The sequence below is a fragment of the Thunnus thynnus genome, chromosome 6, assembly GCF_963924715.1.
Source record: "Thunnus thynnus chromosome 6, fThuThy2.1, whole genome shotgun sequence".
Lineage (NCBI taxonomy): Eukaryota > Metazoa > Chordata > Actinopteri > Scombriformes > Scombridae > Thunnus > Thunnus thynnus.
The window spans coordinates 8,341,191-8,366,659 of NC_089522.1; the positions used below are offsets into that span (position 1 = coordinate 8,341,191).

Genomic DNA, 25,469 nt, shown 5'->3' on the forward strand with positions numbered 1-25,469 from the left:
TTCTATTTCTCTCCTTCTCTCTCTCTCTCTCTCTCTCATTATGGAAATGAGCGAGCGGGCAGGCGGGCGAGGTTGTCGGAATACTAAACACACTCTCTGTTTGTTCTCCTCTCGTACACACACTCCCGAGGTGTATGGCTAAAAGACTGAGGGCGATGTAATGTGTAGTGATGAGTTAAATGCCCGGGAAGTGAATGAAACAATATACACAAAGCCAGCTTTGGGGGGGGGGGGGGGGGGGGGGGGGGAATTAATTGCCCTCATTTTACCCCAAGTGCACAAAACATCATGTAAACTCTCCTTTTCAGACAGATAGACAGACAGTTGTAGCTAGAGAACACTGGTTAGTTGGAAAATAAAAAGAAAATAAAAGAGGAGAGCTCTCTCCGTTCATACACTGGCTGCCTCACTGATGGATGTTATTTTTAAATTGAATGACTGGTTATCTTCCCTGCTTTAAATGCTGACCACTTAAGCCCAAATTATATATTATATATTATCCACGTAGTCACAAGGGTCCATGTGATGTAAATTTATTTTCAGTCAGCTCAAAATTTATGACTCTGCAGACTGTGCGTGTCCACAAGCACGCCAACTGCACATGTGTGGAACATGTACGCCCAGAGTAGTATGTAAAGAATCACATGCATCTCCACCGTCTCTATATCAGAGCTATCCAGTGTCACACCAGCTTCAGTCACCCAGTTAAGAGTTGTGTAAGCACCTTCTAGTAAATTTTCACCCTTTACTAGACATGACTATTGAAATCTACTGCCTATTACACACAGCACAGACACCACATGAGATAAAGTAGAAAATTTAAGGCAATTTGGCTGATGGTCTGATTCATTTAATTTCTTTTGTGCATGCATTTTATGATTTTTTTCTCCTGGAGTGCATGAGGGGGAAAAAAAAATGTTGAAAATATGTCTCTCTTGCAAGTTATCGCTGGATCATTCTACAGCTGCAAATTCATGATTATTTTCATTATTGATCAATCTGTGGATTACTCTCTCTTTTCTATCTTCTATTAATCGATCGGTTGTTCGCTCTATAAAATGTCTCCGAAAGCCCGAGATGCAACTTAAAATGTCTTGTTTTGTCCTGACCAACAACCTACAACCTAAAGATATTCAGTTTACTGTCATAGAGGAGTAAAGAAACCAGACGATATTAAATAAGAAGCTGGGACAAGAGAATTTTGTTCTTAAAAAACGACTGGACGGACGTCACTCAAGTGAAACACAGAACCCAGGAAGAGTAGCTGTTGCCTAGTGTGATGGCTAATGGGGATCCTAATCAACTAAACTAAACTAAACTGACTAATGACTTGACAAATGAGTGCTGTGAGGGGAAGATAGTTGAGAGAGAGAGAGGGGGAAAAAATGATGTAATATCTGGAATGTACAGAGAAAAAGTTGTACTCAATAAACAATAAGTTGCAAAAAGATTAAAAAAAAGTCTCAAAACTGATTAATCAATTATCAAAACAGAAGGTGATTAATTTTCTGTCGAGCAACTAATCAACTCATCACTGTAGTTTTGGATCATTCACAGTGGTTTGCTTCTACAATCTCTTATTAAACAGATGTTTCTTCTTTGTGCATTAAATATGAAATTTATTACATCGCTATTTTAAGAAGGTGGCGCAGGAAGCAGATTTAATACATCCAATATGTGTTTATTCAGACATTGACGTAGACTTAACCAATATATCATATCATTAAATGAGACTTACAGAAATGTTACACGGTCTTGAGTTGGCAGATGACTAAAAAAAAAAAAAAAAAAATGACTCAAGGTCCAATTCAAACAGTCGACTGCTTTATAAAACTACACAAACATTTGCACAGAAGAAGTGCATATCTGAAGAGTCTCGTCTGCTCCGTGTGTACGCTCCATGGAATAATCAAAAGTCAATGCTGCTCATAGGGGGGGATCATTCCTTCTGATTCCTGCCTCGCACAACAGGGGATGGGGGTGGAGGGGGGGGGATGCTTCAGAAGCTTAGCTGCTATGCTCTCACACAAGCAGGTCATTAACCATCGGAGGGCAAAAGCAGAAATCCCAAAATCAGCAGAACTTACATATACTCTGCTAGTCGCCCCATGGACACGCATTAATGCTATTTTAGACTTTCGACAAGTGAGTAAACAACATAATGTGTCTTCAACCTCCAGTATGCCCCCGGCTGCCTCTGTGTCACACTGTAGTATACAAAATATCATCTCCCTACGCTCCCCGAGCTGCAGCGTGTATATATAATCTGTATTCCTATGTGTTTCTTTACACTGTGGGAACAGAAACATTCAAATGATAGTGATTTAAAGTCTCATCCTCTTTGTTTCACTCTTTATCTCAATCTCTCCTGCCCTCTGTCTCGCTCTCTGCTATCATAAATCTTATTAAGGCTCAGTGAGAGGGCAGCGATCAGCATGCTACGCACACACATACACAAACCAAAGCACGACTCGATGAAATCCTCCTTTTCTACGTGGTGTGTGTGTGTGTGTGTATGTATTGTGAAAAAGAAAGTAGCGAGGCGTAAATGGTGTCGCTGACATGCTGCTGGGCCATGTGTCAGTGTTTCGTAATTGTGTCCAGTGGAGCGAAACACATAATGTATATTCGACTCACAGATTCTGCTTGACGTCAGGACTTCCAGGTCTAGAAGTCAAATGAAAGGGGATGACGACAAAGCATGTTGGCAAAGCGCTACCCGGTGTGTGTGTGTGTGTGTGTGTGTGTGTGTGTGTGTGTGTGTTATAGGGTAGGTGAGATTTCCTACTCGTTGCAGATGGAGCAGCCGTACGAGCAGTGAATTATGAATAGACTGTTTACCAGGATGGGAAGTATTTGGCCCTACTGGGACTCCATAGACTGGTCCACAACTGGTTGCACATCTGGTTGCCAGGACAACCCCCAGTAAACGTATTATTATATGCATGAAGTGAAATATGAGCTGTACCAAAAAAAAAAACCACACACTGAAAATCTCTCTGCATGTGATTTGTGGTCGTCTTTTTTTACATATATCTGGCAAAAAGAGGAAGTTTAAAAAGCTGAACTGCAGTTGATATTAGGATCGCATTACTCCAGATCAGAGATCACACCTCTTTATGGATTCTATAAAACAGAGAGGCTTAATGCCAAACAAATCAGACATGGCTATCAGGCATGCTGGCTGGCTGCTTCCAGATCACAGCCGCTGATAGCTCAGCATGCTGCCCATCCACATCAAAGATCTTGCTGATCCTTACAAGGTCCGAGGTCCTGGAATAACCTGCAACAACAACCGGTGGGGGTTTCTCCACAGCCCAGGGACATATCAAAGCAAACCTGCATTACTAACTGTGTCAACAATTACTCTGTGTCATAGGAAATCAAAAGCAAATAGTGCTGCTCTTTCCAGCCAGCCCACATAGCTCTCTCTCCTTTCTGGATAATATTTTTGTTTTTCCCCCTCTTTGGATGACTGTTTCTAACCTATCCTGGCAGATCAATACTGGGTAAGCTGAGGTGAGGCGAGGCCCGAGTGTTCCCACTCTCCCGCTGGCTTTGCCAAAGACAAATGGTGAGATTTGGAGGTTGACGGGAACTTTGCTAATACGCTTGACTTTCACATTTGTTTATGAAAAAAACTTAAATGACCTCTTCGGACGTTCACGTAAGCATCTGCTGAGTCCACATAGGTGAAATGAACCAGGCTACCCTGACCAAGGTGAGGATACAGAGTTCAGCTGTGCAATTTGAAAGCTCTGTGTACTTTCAGAGGGCAACAAACTTTCCCTTGATAAAGCCAAGGCTGTCCGCTCTCCCCTCTGCTTTTCCTCACCAGCCTCCACAACAGTGGCCTAACAAGCTGCTTTCTGTTAAAAGCCGGACATGACAACTCTTCTGTGAAATCCTAATCCTGGAGAGGCAACTTTACAGTGTACCTTTGATATCTTGATGTGAGACATTCTCAGCCAGTACCCCCACCCGGGCTAAAGGATGAGGTAGATATTTTGCCTCTGTTGTGTGAAATCTATGATGTGAAAAGATTTAATTAAGATAGGCCGAGGAGTCATAATTAATTCTGCCTCTCTCCCAGTCAGACTTACTGTCAAGAACACAGGGAAAGGCTCAGGCAGAATAAATTATAGGAGCGTTGTGTGTGTATGCACGAGTGTGTTTCCCCCCCCCCCCCCCCCCCCCACACCCCATCTGAGGGGGTAATGGGTGTAGAGTGCTTAGTTACTGTATTCTCCCAGAAGCCGACAAAGAGTTATGTCAATTCTTTAGGACGAGGTAGTGTTCTCAAAGCGTAAGTGAGCCCACTGGCACTTTTTTTTTTTTTTTTTCAGGCATCCCACTGTCTTAGATCAAATCACATTTCAGTCCAGGAGTTTATTTTGTCTGTCAGTTAGGAGCATCCTCTGGGGAACACTGTCAGTGACAAATGTGAAATTGAAGGATTCAAGGCGAATGGACCGCTGCCAGGCAGGTTGTGTTGGAGACGGGTACAGTCACAGGAGACCCACAAACTGTCTGAGGCTGATTTTCCATTACGCTGCCTTTCTTTCGAGTCTCTAGCCTATTTTGAATCTTGTTTGGGCAGTGTTTAGTCACCTAAGGTTGAAATAGATTGAAATGAAGGAAGCCTCCGGGGAACCATCTTCATTTGATTCTCCTGCTCAGCCTGAAGACCTTGAGACAGCATGCAAGAGGTCGAGCTATTCTTTGTGCTTGTTCAGTTTCAGCTACATTTGGCATCAATAGACACAGAATTAATAATCTTTCCTCAATCTCTTTTAAAGAAAATGTACTTACAGAGATCCTATCTAATATAACTACTGCCCTACTTCCTATGCCTTTAATAAGTGACAAATTTATTCTATGTTTCTTCAGATGCGGAAAACTGGGGGCCAAGAGCTTCCTTCATCAAGCATTTCTCAGAGTCAACCCCCTTTACAAAAAGTCCAATACTAATCCCTCAAACTGCAAATTCTCTGAGCTTTCTGGCTTTGGCCGAACGCAAATGCAACAACTGTCTTATTATCAGGAGACGACAGGCAATAATGAGTGTGGCCTGAGCCAAGCAACTGCTGCTTTGCGCTTTCCAAGAAAGAGCCTAATTAAAGGCTGCTTTGTGACTTTTCTCACTTTTTTTGACTGGTGATTATAGGCTATTCATTTGGGAGGACTCGTCAGCTATTTGCGGGTGGCGCAAACCATAAATATCATCTAAGAGATTTGCTATGTTGTGCCAAACCTGCATTTTTCCCCAGCGAGACCCAAGATTCTCTCACTCTAATTTGCAGAACAATTTCCTTCACTTTTGCAAATCTCCTCACGCTAATAAGGACGCCTCATCAACGGTAGTTCAGAGACAAACTGGGATGTTTAAAAATGCAGACTCCTTGGTATGTTGTCTGCAGGGTACGATTTGTGAGAAAATCAGAGGGGGGATGTTTTTGCAAAGGTTTTTATTCATGAAAATAAATCAGAACCACAGTGGGCCTATATAGAGTATGGAGCCTATTAGGCTATTAGTTGCAGCTGTTACAGTAGCATTTATAAAATAATTATGAACTTTAATAAGACAATTATGAAATGTGAACTTGACCACTGCATTTGCAGATATTAAATATTTTAATCCGTTTTACTTATTTATTTATTTTGTAATTCATCAAGTAGTGCGATATTTTCACTCTCGGTGATGTGATGTCAAGTTCATGCCTGGTCCTTTCCTCATCTGGACACATTGGAGATGTGATCACATGTAACAAAATGAAAGGTTAAATGCTAATTTAACATGCTAGAATTAAATCCACCAACGCTACTTTCAGCACTGTGGATAGCGCCACTTGGCCAGACTTGCCAAAATTCTTTATGTAATTCTTGCAAGTCACTGTTTACTTCAGCTCTTTATGCAGTTTGCAGCAAACTTCAATATTGAATAGAAAATAATCATAGCATGTCATAAAAATAAATAGGCAACAGTACATGCCTACTTGTCAGACTAAGAAAACAGTCTGCTTTGATGACGGGCTGTTCTTTCCTGTGGAGGGGTCATCCGCAGCATGTGGCCTCTCTTTTACCCACATCTCTGCAAATCTCCGAGCAGAGAAAGAGGCAACCCCTGGTCCATTTACTGAGTCATCATGTCGCCTTGATGCGGTGTCATCTCTATTGTCACACGAGTGCCAGCGCTCACAGTGAAAGCCCATTTCTGATTTTATTGTCGTTTGCAACAGCCTATTAACAAAGCCTATTTTTATTTTAGACATTTTATATGGTCTATGGGTGAAGAAACATGAATAACTATGAGCGAGATAAAAAATTTTCTATACATTTTTTGGATAAAAATAACTAAGCAGAAGCAGGGATATAAAGACCAGAGGGGGGGGAATCTCCATCATCCCACCCGGCAAATCGCACCCTGCTTGTCTAAGATTTTCTGTAATTAAGTACCAGGGAGTGGAGCGTCCTTGGCGTTGAGGACAAGTTCAGTAGAACAGGCCCTGTGCTCTATGGAGCAGATTTGACTAATGGCGGAGCTATATTAGCCCCCTGGTCTAGAGCATCTTCTAAATCACCCCTCCCACCAGAACCACTACTAAAACCTACAAAAAGTGGCCGACTGTCGTATTTGGGCCAACTCTAATTGTCTCACTAATCTCTCCAGCGTTAAATGACCCAGAGAAACTGTGTCCCACAGGACAGGCTTACTCCACTGATTGGAGACTTTGCTTTTTGTTTTGCTTGGCATATTAAAAAAAGCATAGGCTGCTGATGGAAAGCCCACAGAACTATTGGAAATGTAATTAAGGGCTAGAAGCAGCTTTTAAACGGTTGACTAGTGCAGAAACAAACTGTGCCCCTCAGACAGCAAAAACTTTAATACATGGGAAATGAGTGGCTCAATCGATAAGCAGGGTGTTATTTCTTTTGTAGAGGAAAATTCAATGGAAGACAGAAATGGGCTGCTTCACTGCCTGCATACTGTTTTTCATTCTCCCAGTGGAAAGCCAAATTTTATGGCAATATTTGCTTCAAAAACAGACAAATAGAGACCACTCCGTGCGATATAATCATTTGTCAAATACAATTTCATCTGTCACTAGAAAATGCATTTCCTGTGGAAAATGCATATGAATGCTGACAGCTGAGACAAATCGCAAAGCATTGCTGAAAATGCTACAGAGTTGTACAGCATCCCCATCTGTACAACTTTGCTTAATTTGGTTGCCATGGAATATTACATTTAGGAGATATGGCAGTTAATAAGTAGTATGGTGGCGTCTCACTAATGGCCACAAGGTGGGTCTTTTGATGCCATGCTTCAATATGCCATCTACATTCTCATAGAGAACCTTTGTACCAAGTTTCTTAACAGAAATATCATGTTAAAATATTACAGTAGCACTCCCTGTAGGTAGAATTGTATCAAATGTTACACACTTGTGCAGTGTGGCTGTATGTACAACATTCCCTAATGTGGTTGTAATCAAATTTAGCATTGAAGAGTTATGGCCCATTAAATGCATCACGACTCACCTTCAAAAATTTAGAAACAACAAGTGACCAAAACAAACTCATAAGTTTTCTTCAGGGTCATCTAAATATGGTATGTACCAAGTTATTAGCCAAAACGTAAAACACGTAATAACTGACCACATGGTGGCACTATTGGTACCATGTTTAATATGTTACGTGTTTCCACATGGGACACCTGTCCATGAAGTATGAATACTTTAGCACTTTTAGTTTTTTGAGATATCAACTTTCAGACATTCCTCCCATGGACTTTCCATTATAAATTGCTATATTTCAAAAAAAATCACCGGAATATGCTAGAAAGAAGAAAAGTAATAGCAAACAAAGTCCTTAAAGAGCTGAACATTTTGATATTTGAATGGTGTCTGTGGCTGAAAGTATTCAGAAGTAGTTAATGATCGAAAAAACGTACAGAAGAAAAAGAATAATAAATAAAGCTTTGAAGAATGCTTGTCAGTATTCACACTAATTAAAAAAAACAAATGGCTGCTGTAAACTATGCCGACTGCAATTCACTCTTCGGTGCTTTGTGATATGAGGCACAAAAGGGGAAAAACAGACATCTCATACAATCCTCAGGTGTTGAGGTGAGGGCAAGTTGAGAAATGCTCCAATCAACTACAATTATTTGTTGAAGCCCAATGCTGCAGCCATTTCACATTGACAGTGAACAGCCTATTGTCCTGACTCTGCCAGACAATCACATTCATCAAAAACCACCTCTAATTTGATACATTTTTTTAAGCTGACAGCTTTCACAAACCGCTTTTCCAAACAAGTTGGCCTATGGGGCGAGTGATTGAGCAATTATCAAGAACAGATTCAGCAAGCCCCCACTGTGGCCTTTTGTCCCCAGCATCAGCTGGGATCATTAGAAACATTTTCTCCTCATGTTTTCTCCCTCCAAACCTCTGGCTTTGTAGCCTACACACAAGCAGGATGATACAATACCTTCAGAACTAGTAGGTGTCCATCCCCAACTGTCTGTCAGAGCAGTACAAAAATACAACACCAAAGTCTATCAAATACTGTCTCACTGTGCTGCCTCTGATAAATATTCATGATAGCAGCTTGAAAACCAGCTGTTTTCCTCCAATTAAAGCTTGCCGAGATCCACCGTTTTAGAAATAAATTGTTGCTTTTCTAATTAACGGCTCGTGTTACTGGGCTAGAAAACAACTGAAACAATGCAGCACACAGTGCAAAGATTTATACGTGTGGGACAGGACAAGATAACAAAGTGGGGTGATGGCACTGCCCAACAAACCCTCAGCACCCTATAGTAATGTAGGATACTCAGGGTGTTATCCTATTAAACCCTATCAGAAGGATGTGAATGCTGCTGTGGTAACAGGTATTGAACATCAGCCCAACTAGCCGTGCGGAGCAGATCAAATCAAGTCATCAAAAGATCCTTCTCACATCAAAGCCCTGAGCAGACCTGGCCATGTGCCTACCATACCAACTGTGTAGAAACAAAAAGCCAAACAGTCAAATCTGGCACAACGCACAGACGGCTGCTCACTTCAAAGGCAGGGATCTGCTGTCCGAGGTCATTATTCCCAGGGACCCCCCCTGCCCCCCACCCCAAAAAAAAACAAAACACCAGCGGTCAATGAAGGCAAGCAGTGAGAAACCACAGAGGACTTACCATCAGGAGCCTGGGCCAGTGTGAAGTGAGGAGGTTTGTCTGTAAGAGATAAAAGAGAGAGAGAGAAATAGGTTTTTAGTTTTGGGGAGATTCATAGACATCCCAGGGGTAAAGGCCAGGTAATTGAGTTGCTACAAAAAAAAAAGGAGGCACATTCTGTCTATAGGCTTTTCTGTCTAACACATTCTAATACAGTGACTTGGCCCCAAAGGAACCCAGCTGAGCTAATCGACAGGACTACATTTCAGTGATAGAAGTGTCATAATTGTTTTGTCATTCATCATTTCTATGGTCCTCTCATCCCAAACCACACTGCATGACTTTCGATATTATGAGAGCACATGAGAATGGAGAACACAGGGGGAAAGGGATATGTTCTTGTTTTGGGTTGAAAAGTTTGAGATAAGATTTGAAATTTCACAACAGCGATGACATCATTGAAAACTTACCCGGTCCCCATGCACGAGCCCACCCCCAGCAACCATATGTAGAATAAATCAGGATTTTTTCTCTCAATATATCAAATGACATCATGCTACTCTTTTGGTCAACACCCAGCAGACGATGACGTAAGGCTTGTTGAGTTGTGGGAACCATAAAACACGACCTGTAGTATCAAATGACTGACTGTGGAGTAACACTCAGGGGACGAATGTCATGAAACCAGAGCCTTTTGCAGTTTTGACACCTGGATGCTAGAAATTGGAGACAAACTCGACCAGGTAATGTAAAAGGATCAGTAACAGTTTATGCAGTGGAAGTGCATGATGTCAACAAAATATGGGAAAATAGTGATATTGTCCAGTAAATGGTCTGAAACCCAAAACCCAAAATCACCAAATTCTCACACTTATGCTAAAGACTGACATGATGTTAAGAAAAGTTGTAATGCAAGACAAAGTTTTGCAAAAGCATGAGTTTGTGTTAATTACATCTATTTCTTACACACCAAAATCACCAAAAAATACCCTTCACTGATCACAAATATTGATCTACATGGATGATTCTTATCATTTCCCTGGAGACTTGGTGTTCCTCAAACATGATCATGATACACCGGCCACAGTGTACCAGGGCACCGGAGTTCAGAGTACAACCAAACTCAAACCACCATCTGCACTCTCGCAGTCAACTCGGCTGTCTGACTCACTAAGCAGAGCCCTGGTGAGTTGTCAGAGCTGCCTGCGCCGAACAAACACACCAACACACACATATTCAGAAAGGAAGTGTAGCCAGCCAGTCATCTCTCCGATGTCTCTGCACGGTGAGGGATAATGAGGAAGATAAAACACATCACATCAATTACCCTGCTAACACATTTTCCCGGGGCCCCGTCAACCACTGCGCTGAAGCCTTTCTCAGGACTTCTACGATACCCGTCGGCGTCCCGAGACACAGCTGAGTTTTAAATTTAGGCTCACTTAAAATTGCTTGTCAACAGCCGGGGCTTCGGGGGGGAGAAAGAGAGACGGAGAGACTGTGTGTGTGTGTGAGAGAGAGAGAAAAAATGAGGAGAGGGGAGATGAGCGGCGAGGCTGGTGCTAGAGGTGAATAATGAAGTGTCTGCTCAAGCTGTTTCCCAGTCAGACATGACGGTAACTGATTTCCATCTGGGGGGGATTTTGAGAAAACATATAAAACGAAGGGAACAGAAATAGGCATGAGGAAGATACAGAAGAAGTTCTGCTAAAAAGTGTAAAGGAGCACACACAGAAACAGACATCCACACAGGCTGCACTTCCTGTCTCGCACGTCTGAACACACACACACACACAAACACAAACAAACATCCGCGGCGGATACAGACGTATTGTCGCACCAGGTGAAATAAGAAAGAGCCCGACGGAGAAGGTGACGTACAAAGTGAGCCGAGACGCCGGGGCGAAGCTAAACGATTTCTTCCCATTTCCATAACGAAAGGACAAGATAAGGTCTTTCCATAAACATATCAGCGTTTCCCATCTCCCTTTGCACAAGGGAAAGCCTGCGTGAGTTCCTGTGCCTGTGTGAATGTCACAACACGGCCATCATTCACCCTATATCTTCAGCAAATCAATATGTGTCTGACTGTGACATTTAGCCATGTGCAGGAAGACGTGTGTGTGTATGTATCTGTGTATGTGTCACCTTCCTCTTTGGTGTGGGTGATGTATAGTCATACAGAATGATAAAGTGTGTGTGTCTGTGTGTGGGCTCTAGCAGAAGGGTTTTTGGGGGGGGGGGGTACAAACTGTTTTTCTGTGTGTGTGTGTGTGCACAAATTGCAAATCTGAAGTTGCATGACTCCTCGAACACCACTCCTCCCACCATGTACACACACACACACACACGTCACCACTACCAGCACTAACACAATCCCATCCAGCTGTCCTTGTGGCCACATGGTGAGGGCTCTTGGCAGCATAATAGAGCCCCTTTCACTTCATCAATTTCTCCGGTGCACATTTCTTTTCACTCGGTCATCTGAGAGGTGAAGATTGGCCCGCTTTAACTGAGTTTGTATTAAATCTAATAGAATCTGTCTGGCTGAAATTGATTCGATAACATGACCAGGTTGCAAATGAACCGTCGTCGCCCAGTCACCTACAACCGGCAATTAGAATGAGAGGGAAAGACTGACAAAGATGAATGAAAGACAGAGAGCTAGCAGAGAGGTGGACGCTGTTTCAGAAATAGGTGAGAAATAGATGAATCTTATGCAGTAGCATCCTCTTTGGCTGCGGGGACTTTGCCTGCTACATGGCTGAAAAGTCAACAGTGTGATAACAGAGGGTTGACATTGAACAATGACCATGAAAGAAAAATATTAACAGAGCCTCTCTAGTCAAAGCGTTGCTCAAATACCACTTTAATGCAAATCTGGCAGCTGTTAATTGTGCTTATTTAACTTATTTCCTTTCCTAACTTATTAGAATCTGCAAGTGATTGTGTGACACAAGTCTTGCATAAATAATAGCCCACTTTGGAGCGTTGAATAAGAATTTCACCTTTAACACAGTCTATACCGGCAAAGCACTCAGAAATAGACTTGTGTGAGATAGAGTGAGGAGAACGAACAAGTTAGTGTTAACACAGCCGGGCAAATGGTAGAGGGGAAGCCCTGGAGGTGTGTGTGTGTGTGTGTGTGTGAGGCAGCACTTAAGTTGTGTTCTGCAGTCATTCTGAAAGCAGCCTTTTTTTTAAGGCTGAACCTGTCAGAGCATCAGATCTCAATACTGTACAAAAAATACACTATTAAAGGTGAAATATCGAAAGTTGGCATCCAATGTTTAGTCAGAGCCTTGTTTTTGTTATGTAGGCAAAGTTCTTGTGTTAAGACTGAGAAGGCAGGTTTATATTCCTCAAACTATGGTATTGAAACACATTTGTACAGCAACTCAAGCAGACAAAGGTAAGAAACTGAAGACAAACACACGCAAATGACTCCAGAATCTATTACGCCCAAAATTGCCACCAGTAACTAAGAAACACCAACGTTCGTCTCCGTCTCTTAACGAGCCGCTGTACTTTGAATAGCCTATACAGTAAGACAGTGATTGCTCACTGGGAGCAGAGGACAGGAAGGGTTGGGGGCTTTCCAGGCCAAAAGACATTTTTTTCATCCGCCAGAGGCATTTAATCGCTGTTTAATACTTCATCCTGCAGTTCAAAGTAAATGCCAAGGCTTTGGAGAGGAGATATGAAGCAGTTTGGAAAGCCTGAAGACACAGAATCAAAGAAGGGGGGGATGTGACTTTAACTGTCCTGGTTTCCCGCAGATAAGGCTGTCATGAGATGTCAGGTGAGCTCTTTAAGGGGAGGGGGGCTGCTTGTTTCAACAAGGACATTTAATGCAAAAAACTATATAGTATGTGCATCCTTTCTATGCAGCTAAGTTCTGTCTCAAAGGCTGCGCCGGTGATTTGAATTGGATTTTCTTGCAAGCATTCTGACCCATGCATTAAATATGAAAACTATATATATATGAAAGTGCGCAGGGATTAGGTGAGATTACAGTGCAGGCAGTGAAGTTGTGTGTTTCTGTTGAACAAACGTACAGTTGTTGAGGAACAGGAGCACGGCAAAGCCCAGTGTTGACGTGGCCAGCAGGATCAGGCAGATGTTGCAGGGGATCATGAAGTAACGCACCACCAGGGACACCTTGTGCTGGTACCTGCGGTCCCGCTCTGCTGGCGGTGGCGAGGGATAGTGGCACCCACTCATGGTCCACTCCAATGACCCCCTCCCCTCCAGGGCGGAGGAGACGATGGGGCGAGGAGGGCGACGAGGGGTGCCCAAAGACCCGTTGGAAAAAATGATGGCGGTGGGGTAAGGGCACCGAATGAAGATGAGGAAAAAAATAAAAAAAGCAAAAGCGTAATGGTCGTTGTTTCAGCTGCGGTTCCAGCTGTGCACCGTGGCGGGGACCCGGTGACTGTTTCTGGCAGAGAATCGCAGCGGCAAGCTTTCAGCGGTTTCCAGGCAACACATTTTTAAAGATAATAACATCCATTTGGGAAAAGAGGACAGACAGGGGGGACAGGGATGTTGGACTCCTACAGCCCCCCACCTGTCCACACTACCTCCATTCTGCTGTGCCCGTTGGGAGAAAGACAAACTAATGGGCTTTCAGCGTGTGTGAGGATGTGTGTGTGTGTGTCGTGAATTTGGTTTACACTTGTGAAAATATGTGTGTGGATTTAAGTGGGTGGTGATAATGTGTTTGTAAATGTGTGTGTTAGTGCGCGTTTGGCATGTATGTGTGTGAGAGGCACCTAAGCCACAGATTCATGCGTGAGGATTCAGGTGTTTTGGATTGTCAGATATCCACACGAAAAACTTCCACTGCAGACCGACAGTAAATCCACAAAAGGAATCCTCTCTTCTTTTTTTTTTTCCCAGTGACCCTGACTGGTAATTAGTCGGACATGAGAGGGGTCCGGGGATACCGACTCCTCAAGCACTCCCCCCTCCTTTCCTTGTCAAAAGCCTTTACAAACCAAGCCAAGGTCTGGTGCTCACCAACAAAATGTGTCACAAGTATTCCCCTAAGAGGTGACAGCCGAGCATCTTCTTTTGCCTCCCTGTGGCTGTTGCCGGTCGGGACAACGAGGGTTAGCTGCTCTCATGAGCAATGATTTACTCCCCTAACTCAACACAACTGCTTCTTTGTATCCAGTGGACTGGCTCCTTTGGCTTCTGTCACGGTGAAGAGATATATGACCACAGCACGTAAAATCCGTCCAAACCTGACACATCACCGGAGCAACTTGTATCTGCTGTAGCGTGATTAGCAGGATGGCTGGAAAGCAGCTGGCTGCCTCTCGCTAAACCATATGCTCCCGGGACCACGGGTATGGTTTGTTTTTCCTCCCCTCCTCTCCTGCGTGCCTGCCACTCCTCCTCGGCTCAATAACCTTTTTTCCCGGCCAGTCTCGTGGAGCGGGGTAAGGCAGCCAACCCCCCAGCCCGTTGGTGCGCTGGGGCTCGAAAGCGGGTCTGAAGAAGAGGTGGAAAAGGGGGAAAAAGTTGTAGGGGGAGAACAATTGCAGTCCCGCTCGACCTGTCAGTGCAGAACTGTCTTCTCCACCGAGCAGCTACGGATGAGCAGTAAAACACAGAGAACACTCTGAATGAATTAACTCGTAGAAAGAAAAGGAGAGAAATCTGTGTGATCAGAAATCAACCAAGAAGCACAAGGTGGAGATTTGTAGGGCTTTCTTCTCTCATGTCAGCACCGTGACAGAGAATCCCAACCAAATAATGAGAGGAAAAGGTTCTCATTGCATCCTTATCCTCGTAAGCGGTGGGTTGAATTAGCTCCTTCTATTTTTTTTTTTTCCCTTTCAGGAAACAACTTGTCCAGTCTTTTCTCTCTTTCCTCGGTTTGTCGTCTCTTTTAATACGCTTCCTCAAGCATCCAGTCCCTTTTTCACTGGGTTGTCTTAGTCCAGAGGCGCTCCCAGTGTCCTGGCCACGAGGATTTATGCTCCAGCTTCTCCTCTGAGGGGATCCAACATTCACTGGCAGCCAAAACAACAAATTAGGCTCTGGGTATTCATAGCGCGCTTAATCCCCAGGCAGCAGGTAGTGGTCCCAGTGTCAGCGCACTCAGTCAGCCAGCTGAAGCAGGGAGGAGTGAGTCAATGAGAGAAGTCAGTGCACAGACACAGCAATAGAGAGAGAGAGAGAGAGAGAGAGAGAGGGAAGTAAACCAGAGGGAGGAGGAGTGTTGGCAAAAGGAAAAGCAGCTCCTGACACTTCGGTCCACCTTTTCGTTGTTTTTGAGAAAACAACAGCAGTGTGTCGGTGGTTTCCAAAACACTCTCCTCCTGAGCGCTTCTCTCTCAGCCCTCAGCCAGCGGAACGGATGAGCGCATAATGAGAGAGCGAGAGAGATAGTGCATGAGAGAGAGAGAGAGAGAGAGAGAGAGAGGTGGGGGGAGTGGATGAGGGGCCGTCTTTAACAAAGGCAGAAGGGAGGAGGGGTTGGAGTTGGGTGAGGGAACTGGGAAAAAAAAAAAAAAAAAAAAGAAAACATGCGAGAATAAAGGCTTTGGGGAATAGTACTCGAGTCCTGTCAGAGCAGGGAGGGGGGTGGGGGGGGGGGCAGCAACAGTGCAGCAGCAAAACAAAAGAGGGCCACGGTCTTAGGAGATGTCAACCAACTCCTCCATTTGTTTATAGCCTAATCAAAAGAAAGTCTCTTCCACAAGAGCTGGAAAATTTTCACAAAGATTTAATGAGGCAAACTGAGAGAAAATAGGCCTGCAGAGGGAGGGAGAGAGCAAAAACTTAAATACATTAAAGTCAATCACATATCCAGTCTCTCCAAACAGCCTTACCCATTTGTTTTTGACCTATATGCGTATCCAGTACAGAACTGAGCCTGAGAAACTCCACACACGCGTCCCACACTAACAAGCCAATATTCAATTAATTAACAATCCCATTTGGATCTTTTTTTTTTCGGACTGACTTCCATGATAACTAGGAATAAGTTCTTTTTTTCCCTCTTGTGTTAAATAATGTGGCAAAAAAAAATATTCAGCTGATCTGGCGAATGATCTGAGCGGAGACATTTGCATCTATTTCATAGCATGTCATTTTTTGCCCTTTTTTAAAAGCAGTGCATTATTCCTGTCTAATGTAATAATGAGGTCAGAATAGAAGGGGTGGTTACGCTGTGTTTTAGCAAGACCCTGCATCAATATCTACTTAGAACAAACTCAACGGCAGCAGGCGGCAGATGCAAGGCAGTATCTATCATCAATTATTTATGTTTTTTTTTTTTCACTCTCTCTCTCTCTCTCTCTCTCTCTATCTGTGTCTCCATCTCCATCTCTGCCGTTCACTCCCCCCCCACTCTGCGCTTAACACAAGGGCGTGCACACATATACGCACTGACAGTGGTGCACACAGTCTCTGCATCCACAGAGGAATTGCATGAATGCACACACAATTGCCTTTTCTGTCTGATAGAAACTAGCACATACACACAGCAAAATGGATCCTTCTGTCTTTTTTGTCTCTATCTGTTTTCAACCTGCGAGCTTACGCAACTTGGATACACACTCCTGACTATAGTATACCCTCACACACACACACACACACACACACAGGTAGGTGATCTTGTAATTTATCTATTTGGAACGCCCTTGTGTTCATTCCCAGGCTGGAGCTGAGCTCTGTGGGGGAGACTCTAATACAAGAGGGACCCGGGTTTTCAAACTGCCCACTGAGGGTCAAGAGTTCACCCCCCCCCCCCCCCCCCCCCATCAGCAACGCCATCCAAACAGAAGTACCTCCATCCTTGCTGCTCTTTTCAGACACGAAACCCCAGACAACCCACATCAGCTCTCACATTGCATAACAAAACCTGATTGATGGACTGACTGACTGAAAAGAAAAAGGAAACAGCTGCTGTCTTATTTACTGCCTCTTTTTTTTTGTCTCCTTCTCCTTTTATCTACAATAGTGTTTTTTTAGAATCACGCGTATTGTCTCAACAAGTGGGGAATTTTTGGGTGCAGCGTGAGGTTAAACCAATTACAATACACAGAAGTGCATTACACCATGGCACCACAACTTGTGACGGTGAATGAAATGCCAAATCCTGCCAGCAGAGGGCAGTAGGGAGTCAGCCGGGCACTCCGCTCTGCTGCCACGACCCATCGACATCAAAGCTCATCTCCTTTGATCCATTTTTAATGCCACAAGTATCGCACAAGGTTAACATCTCTCTCTGAAGCCTTTGAAATGGCAATTTCCATTAATGAGCCGAAGGAGCTGCTCTCTTGTTTAATGATGTGGCAGGAGTAAAAAAGTTGATGTGTGTGTGTGTGTGTGTGTGTGTGTGTGTGTGTGAGTGTGTGTGAGTGCATATGCACAGGATGAGAAATTTGTCAAGTTCAATAACTGATTGACATTGATGCTTCAATCAAGGTGTGTGTGTGTGTGCGTGTGTGTGTGTGTGTGTGTGTGTGTGCGTGTGTGTGTGTTTGTGTAGCCCAGCACACATCCCGGTCTTCTGGCTGGCTGGTGTTGATCTAATTGATCTAAGAGAAAACAGCTGTTGGCTGTGCCGCATCAAAATTTCTCCTCCAAAAGGCCAAAAAAGATTATCATGTAAAAAAAAAAAAAGAGACCGTTACCTTTGAGATTTACTTAAAAAAAACAACCAACATTAAAGGAGAAAAAGGAGAGATTTTCCCTCTTTTTGCATCATCTTTATATATTTCACATACAAGCTACATTCCAGCTGCGTTGCCACAGGCTCAGAGGTCAGACCGCATGCTGTAATACAACTCTGCAATGATAGATGGTATCCAGTCAGCACTGTTTTGTATTTAAAAGCACTTTATCAGTGTGTCTGTAAGAGTTTTCTAAACTAAACAAGTTAAATGTACCAATCCTCTAAAGGTCTATATTTTAAAGATTTTGAAAGTTATAAACTAAATGTAGATTTGATATAATTAGGTGATTTTAAAGAGGCGATACAGTATGCATCATGCTTACCCTGTGGCGAAGCAAAACATCTGCAGAACTTAAACAACTCTTTGCTACAGGCAGGAATCAAAGACCTGAATATCAAATTTGCATTAACAACATTTTAACAGTTCTCAGAGAGTAACTTGTCAGAGATGGTAAAGGTTACTAAGCACCCAAGGGATAAATTTCTCAGAAAACAGCATTTTTCTGGCTCAGAACTGATAAAAATGAATACAAAACGAAGTCATTCAACCTGTTTTGATAAAATTACAGGCTTCATTTTCTGTCTGACTTTGAGTAAAATACTTTCTGAAACGCACACACACACACAGAACTCCTGGATTAGGGCGTAAGAAGGAGTTGTTGTGCTGATGCATATTCACCATTTTTCCTATCTGTTTGGGAAAAACGGTGTAAAGATGTAACGCTAAATGCGACAACAACAGCTTTGTGCATTAGAGTGTATGAAAAAATCTCTGTTGATGAATACACCAAACTCCCCATTAGAGAGGGATTCTGTCCATTTTTCAAAGCAGGAGCTATCAAAAGCGAAGCTGTTGCCTTCACTAATGGCATTAGAGATCATCCTTTCCTGCTGTCCATTGTAAATGAGGGTTTTAATGATGTTGATGAGTCTGTTAAAATTTAGAACGGATTTGGTAATTGCTTGTACTAAAGCCTGTCTACTGGCCCACTCGACTATTCATGTGCGCCTCATTTCCAAGATAATTTACTGCATTATTTGTCATATTGTGTTTTATTTTGTTTTGGTGCATTTTATGTATTGATAATGAGAAATCTGCTGCAATAAGGGTTATTTCAGCCGACGGCATCTCGAACCTGAATTAGGAGCTATTGCGAGTGATTTCTTGGCATGTGTTTATGTGGTCCCGCTGCCCCACAAAATACCAGTGGAGTGACACGTCTTATAAATGCATCTAATTCCACAGTCAAGTATGTATTTAAGGCAACAAATTCAGCTTTCAGGGACATTAGGTCGACATCAGAAGGCCATGTTGAATTCTTCATGTGCATCGAGCCGTGCAGCCGGGCTTGTGGAGGAAAGCCCAGACTCCTCGCCCAGTGGGATATACAGCGGAGAGATGCTAGCAGGTGGGCCAATTGTCTCGCTACGGTATTAACTCCAATCATCATAAGTCAGACTTCACTACACCACCCAGCAGATTCCCAGACTTCCCAGTCATCAGGCCTTCATACTGCACAGTCCTCTTCCAGCAAAGAGGAGGCCAGGGCCTCTCACAGCTGTGCATGGCTAACAGCATTAAACTCTGCGGAACTGGGACTCAAAAAAAAGAGTGGGAGCTACAAGGACAGATGATGATGAGGGATGATGCTTCTCTGATTAGTGTTATCATGACAACCAAACATCAGTACTGATTAAGATGTTCAATATTTGTTTCACAATCTGCAAGATGAAATTACATTTCAACTCCAGATAGGTGAAAAATTCAAAGAAACAGCAACATTAAATGTCTTAGTGAGGTGTTTGGACACCACAACCCTCCAGAACAGCTTCAGTGCTCTTTGACATAGATTCTCCAAACGCCATTCTTCCAAAAGACACTGCCATAGTGGTTGAATGCTTTCTAATTGGTTGTTCGGACCAAAAACAGCCCTGTTTTTTTTTTAATTGGGCGCATTGGTGGGGGAGTGCTGTTTCAGTCACAAGTAACACGATCGAATACGATGCAGGAAGGTCAGTATGAGTAATAGATCCATGAGTTTAAAGGTGCTAAAACACTGCACAGCAGTTCATCAAACTACAAGGAAGGATTTTCTCTGGAGCTCTGGAAAGTTATTACATTGCAATAATAGCCAGATAAACAGAATTTCACATCACAAATAATGTGCACATATTTGTTTGACCTTGCAGATGATGTTGCACTGCCTTGCGGCAAAAGTTGAGCCAGTTTCAACTTTGTTGCTGTACGACCTTTCTGGAGCAGAACTCAGTGGCCTCACACAAGATAAATATGAAATAAATAAAATGGTTGTGAAAGCTGATGCTAGCAGTCAAATATTGCACTTTTTGACAATACTTATTTAGAAATGTAGAGACATGACTTGATGATTTCTCTCCTTTGCCATCATATTTTAGTAGCATTGAATACTTAGATAATAAACTTCATGTTGTGTCAAAGTCAAAATGTTTCTGACTCAGCGGATGATGACACTATTGTGCAGCATACGTGTGAATGAGAGTTCCCACACTGGGTGGGCTCCACACAATGTGACTCACGATGTGACACATCTCCCAGTATCTGGTGTCAACTTGGGTACACTATGACATTGGAAGCAGTGAAATGCTGCCCACAGCTGAACATGTAACGTTCACAAATCTGTGGACCACAGTGCTCATCTTAAAATCTGGCATTTCAGCAGTGGACCTGATCTGTGACTTTTCTTAGATGCTAACATGTTCTCCAGCTGATACTGTTTAGCCACTCACAGAGGAGCCCCCACTCAATATGATCCACCTGTCCACACTCAACACTTCTGGCCACATTAGCCTTGTCTTCCCACTCCGTCGCACACTGCCATGACCTGCTTTTTTAGCCTCCTCTGAGCCAGCGCTTAGCCTGGGGCCTGATCCAGGACCTGTCCACTGCTGGACATTCAGTTCCCTCTCACATGGTGAGGATGATATTCCTCGCCTCGGGGCTCGTCTTGAGCTAGAAGACGCCAGTCCTAGCCTGAGGGCTGATGTTCTCAGGCCTTCTGCCCACTGACCCTCCTCCTTCCTTTTTCACTGGTTCTCTAAATGAAAAGAAACTCATTCAGGAAGGAGTAACTCGTTATTAGCCAGCTCTGATTTTTTTGCCAGCCCCTCCTGCACATCACCACCCATAACAATAATGATTACAGGATGTAATATCCTCTCCGCTCCACTGCCTTGCCCTGTTTATTCAAGTCTTCAGAACCAACATTTTCCCCTTAATAGCCATGTAGGAAATTATTCCAATCGACGGGCACAGACAGCAAAATAATGAGAGAAAGAGAACAAAATGGGAAAACGGAGAGTGACAAGTGAAGGAAAAGGTGGGAGGAGGAGAAAGAACAACCAGGGAGCTTGGCCGCTGCATGCAGAGCTAGTGGAGAGTGACACTTCTCCATGTGGCTGGCATATGGAACCAATTGTGGCAGCAGTGCAGGAAAGCTAGGAGCGGGGAAATCAGAGGAGTGGCTGGCTCTGACAGCCTTTACACAGGAAGGGCAAGGCTGATGGAGCTGAAGGATGATATAGATGTCAGTCTCTGGCCAAGTCAGCCATCTGTCACGGGGAACTGGCCAAGTCACACTGGCCCCATCATGCGGAGGAAGCAGCGGGAGACTCGTGATGACCAGTCATTATGAGTTGAGAGCTGTCCTTTCAACAAGGCCAATTCCCACCACTACGGTAGCTTTCCTTGCATTGGTGTGGACAGAAGGTGAATACACGCACAAGTAGAGCTGAGTATATACTGACAGTGGTAGAAGAAGTATTCAGATCATTTTCTTAAGTAAAAGTACTAATAGTAGTGGTTTGGTTCCTCTGACTAATTTATTATTATATATGACATCATTAGATTATTAATACTGAGGCATCAGTGTTAGAGCAGCATGTTACTGTTGTAGCTGCTGGAGGTGGAGCTAGTTTGATCTACTTTATATACAGTTAGCTAGTTTAATCCAGTGGTTCCCAACCTATGTGATGTGGTTGGGCCACATCAAAAGGTCACAAGATAAATCGGAGGGGTTTTGAGATGATTAATGGGAGAGGAAAGAAGAAAAAACAAAGTTCTGATACACAAATCTATTTTCAGTTTTTGGACTTTTTCTGTAATCTTTGATTTTTGGTGAAATATTGAATCATTTGAACATTTACTGAAGTTAAAAAATGTGAGAAGTTTCAAGGGAAATATCACTATTTGGTGGAGCTGTTAACAACTCATAGACATCTGAAATGTGTCCCTGACTACACACTGCTTTCTGTAAGACATCAAAAGCCCAAAAGGTTGGAAACCACTGGTTTCATCTTTAACATTGTGTTGTATTTTAAAAGCTTGTTATATTATCTATTGCGTCAAATCTTCATCTGAACAGTAACTAAAGCTGTCAAATAAATGTAGTGGAGTAGAAAGTACAATATTTCCCTCTGAAATATAGTGGAGTGGAAGTATAAAGAGGCATCAAATGGAAATACTCAAGTAAAGTACAAGTACCTCAAAACTGTGCTTCGGTACTTGAGTAAATGTAGTTAGTTGGAGTGTTTCTGCAGTCCAACCAATGTACAGATGTTAGCTGTTGTTAGCAATGGCTGTGCTGTGTTTGTGTGACAGATTTTATACAAGCATGAACATGCCCTCACTTGACTTTTCTATCTATTTATGTGTCTTTACACTGACTTTTTACGCCTTTAGAATTCACTGTGTTCAGTCTGTACATACCATCAGGCATTGAAAAAAGCACTACTTCGGTATCACTACCAGCACTCGTGTATCGTTTTAGCACCGAGAGGAGGAGTGAAAAAATGCGAGGAGAACTGCGTGGAAGCCCTTATTATCACCATTCAGCAAGTTAAAACAAATGTTAAAAAGTCAGAGATGCAAGGAAGTGTAGTTTCAAAAGCTAACAATGCTAAGGCCGTGTGGGGATATGCTGCTGCCCACAGAGGAGGAACAATGCCAAGACAGAAAATGAAACATTCTTTAACACTTCTTGCAAATAAAAGGTTTCTGTTATTTAATGAGCAGCTTGTCTGAAGCAGAACACTGTCATTATGCACGTTGAGCTAGAAATATTCTATTTTAGATTCCCGCTCCATCAAAGGCCTTATGTTCTGTACAGCAAATCCCTTGTGTTCTACACCAATAATCCTGCTTTTTCAGAACATATAATTGCTGCTGCCTTTACCTTTGTGTAACTATGGCATGGCGGATCAACATACATTGCTGTGACATATACATACTGTACACAAGCAGATTTGCCTGATCGGCTTTCTGACATCAAAGCTGACAGTGACAAGCTATTATAAACTGGGACCCTTTCATTTGCATTTACAGTAATGAACTCGTTCCCTTCCACTTCTTTTTCTTTTTCCTTCTCTCTCTGCCCGTCATTGGCTGCTGGCTGCCCGTCGAGCTGGATCTTCTCAGATAGAAGACAGAGAGGGAATATTAATTGGCGAGCAATACCCCCTTGTTGAGATGCAGCCCATAAATGAAACAGCTATAAATTATTTATATGGCTAATCAGAAGGCATGCGCTCAAGTTATTCTTTCAAACAAGACAGCTTCTGTGCTATTCCTTTTTTCCTCCTAGTAAATAATTCCAGTTCCTTTTGATAAGAGTGCAGTCAGACAAGGCTCTGTGCTTGAAGTAGAAGCTTAATGAAAATATGGTGCCACAATGACGAAATAGCTGTTTTCTGGCTGCAATCACGGTCAGGAAACGAATGACCCGCTTAGCACCTAGTATTAAAATGCATCCTGTGTATGGAGGGTTTTATTCTGATGGAGCAAAAACAGATTAACGTCAGGTGTAAATGTGCACAAGGTACACTGAATATTAGCGTCCAGGTGCGAATGAATTGAGACCGATCCATGAAGAATGCATGCAGGAATTATATAACGGGAAAAAAAAAAACATTTGTAAATGGATCCAACCAGGAGTTGTAGATAAATGGAACTTGTGACTGGTGATTTTAATGTGCATACTGATTAATGGATTACTGAATCAACAGAAAATGTATCAACAACACTTTTGATAATCCATTTCATCTTTAAGTTATTGATATTTTTGTAAATTAAATATCTTTGGACTGTTTGTCTGACAGACCAAGCAATTTAAATATGTAACTCTGTAGACATTTTTCATGATTTTGTGACATTTTGTGACATTTTCTTGAGTAAATAATGGTCAATTCATCCAAACTTTTTGCTACCGACTGAACTGTGTCCATAGGAACAATTTTGAGAGTGTACCCAAAGCTATCATCAAATGTCTGGTCACCTTCATTATCTTGTTTACCTACTCTATGACTAGACAGTTCTTATTTTAAATCAATATTTCACCAATTAAACAGTGTTTTATTAGGGAAAAATGTTGAACAGAGCTTGTTCAAATTGTGGCTTCTTTGGTTAAATGAGAAAATGGTTTTGTACAAACCAACAATTATATTCATGTATAATTATTAACCATTAATATTCCTCAAAGTAAGATAAAAAAAAAAAAAAAAGGTGAAAAAAAATTCTGGTATCAGTACCAAAACTGTAAAAAACTGGATTGTCCTGTTAGTCTGTGCTGCTGTATCCTGAGCTCAGGGGTCAGCAGGGTCACTGCTGCCAAAGGTGGTTAAAAGTCAGAAAGAAGCCAGAACCAGGAAATAAGACCATTACCAGCTGTAGAGAGCAGAAAGTACCCGGTAAAGAACCACCGTCAGACTGGCCAGCTGACAGACAACAATGTACCCTCCTATAACCCTGAGACCGGCTCTATGTCATCCACAAGGCTTGCCTGCCTCCTTTCCAGACACACAATGTTCTGAGACTCAAACACATACACACACATTGGCACAAGATAAGCAGAATGACTTGGCATTCACGCACATGGCAGAGAAAAATATAGAGACAGGCAGACACATTTCTTCCTTCAAATGCCACAAGGTGCTGCAGGGTTAAAATAAATGGACTACTAAAATTTGCAGGAAAAAAAAAGGACAAGACGGTGGAAAAAAATGATGTTACATAAGTCGTTCTTTAAACAAAGTTTAAGAGCAGGAAAAAAGTGATTTCTGCATGAGCCAGTTTATAGGACTTTCATGACCTCCTGTTTATCTGTTCACATCTATGAAGTCAATTGCCTCACTCATCGAGACCGTAAACCCAGCTTAAAACTCTGGCACTGACATAACATCTTGCCTGTTGCTCAAGTGTCCTTGGTATTTTATTGCATCCAACTCTTGGGTGCTGTCCTGTGTCTGAGTCTGACCTCTGACCTCCATCTTTAAGGATTCAAGAGAAAAGAAAATTTCTCTACAGGGATCAATAAAGTATCATTCTTTCTGATGCTGGGTCACGGCAGAAAAACCTCAATTTCACTGGTGATTGGCCTCAATTTTAGCTCCTAACTAGTGTCGACAAAGGTGAAGGTACAGGTACAGAAGGTAGATTGCATCCTAAAGGAGCAAAGCAGATTTTAAAAAACATAACGTTAATTTTTCTATGTGTTGTTCAAGGCTCTAGGGTCTAAGGGTGTTTTAAAACCTATATTTCGTTGGTGTGTTTCTTGCATTTTCTCGTTTGTT

The 25,469-nt window shown here is 42.7% G+C and overlaps 1 protein-coding gene across 2 annotated transcripts in view; it reads right to left on the reverse strand.

Moving 5' to 3' along the window:
• Positions 1-25,469, reverse strand: part of agrn (agrin) — a 258,804-nt gene that overhangs the window by 145,412 nt on the left and 87,923 nt on the right. The window contains exons 1-2 of one of the 2 annotated variants that reach the window (XM_067591516.1): positions 13,231-15,519; positions 9,194-9,232 (exon numbers count right to left, since the gene is read on the reverse strand). In XM_067591516.1, the coding sequence (XP_067447617.1) occupies positions 9,194-9,232; positions 13,231-13,396 (205 nt within the window). In that variant the 5' untranslated portion in view covers positions 13,397-15,519. Of the gene's footprint in view, positions 1-9,193; positions 9,233-13,230; positions 15,520-25,469 lie in introns of those variants that run through there. The other variant, XM_067591515.1, reaches the window with a different exon arrangement.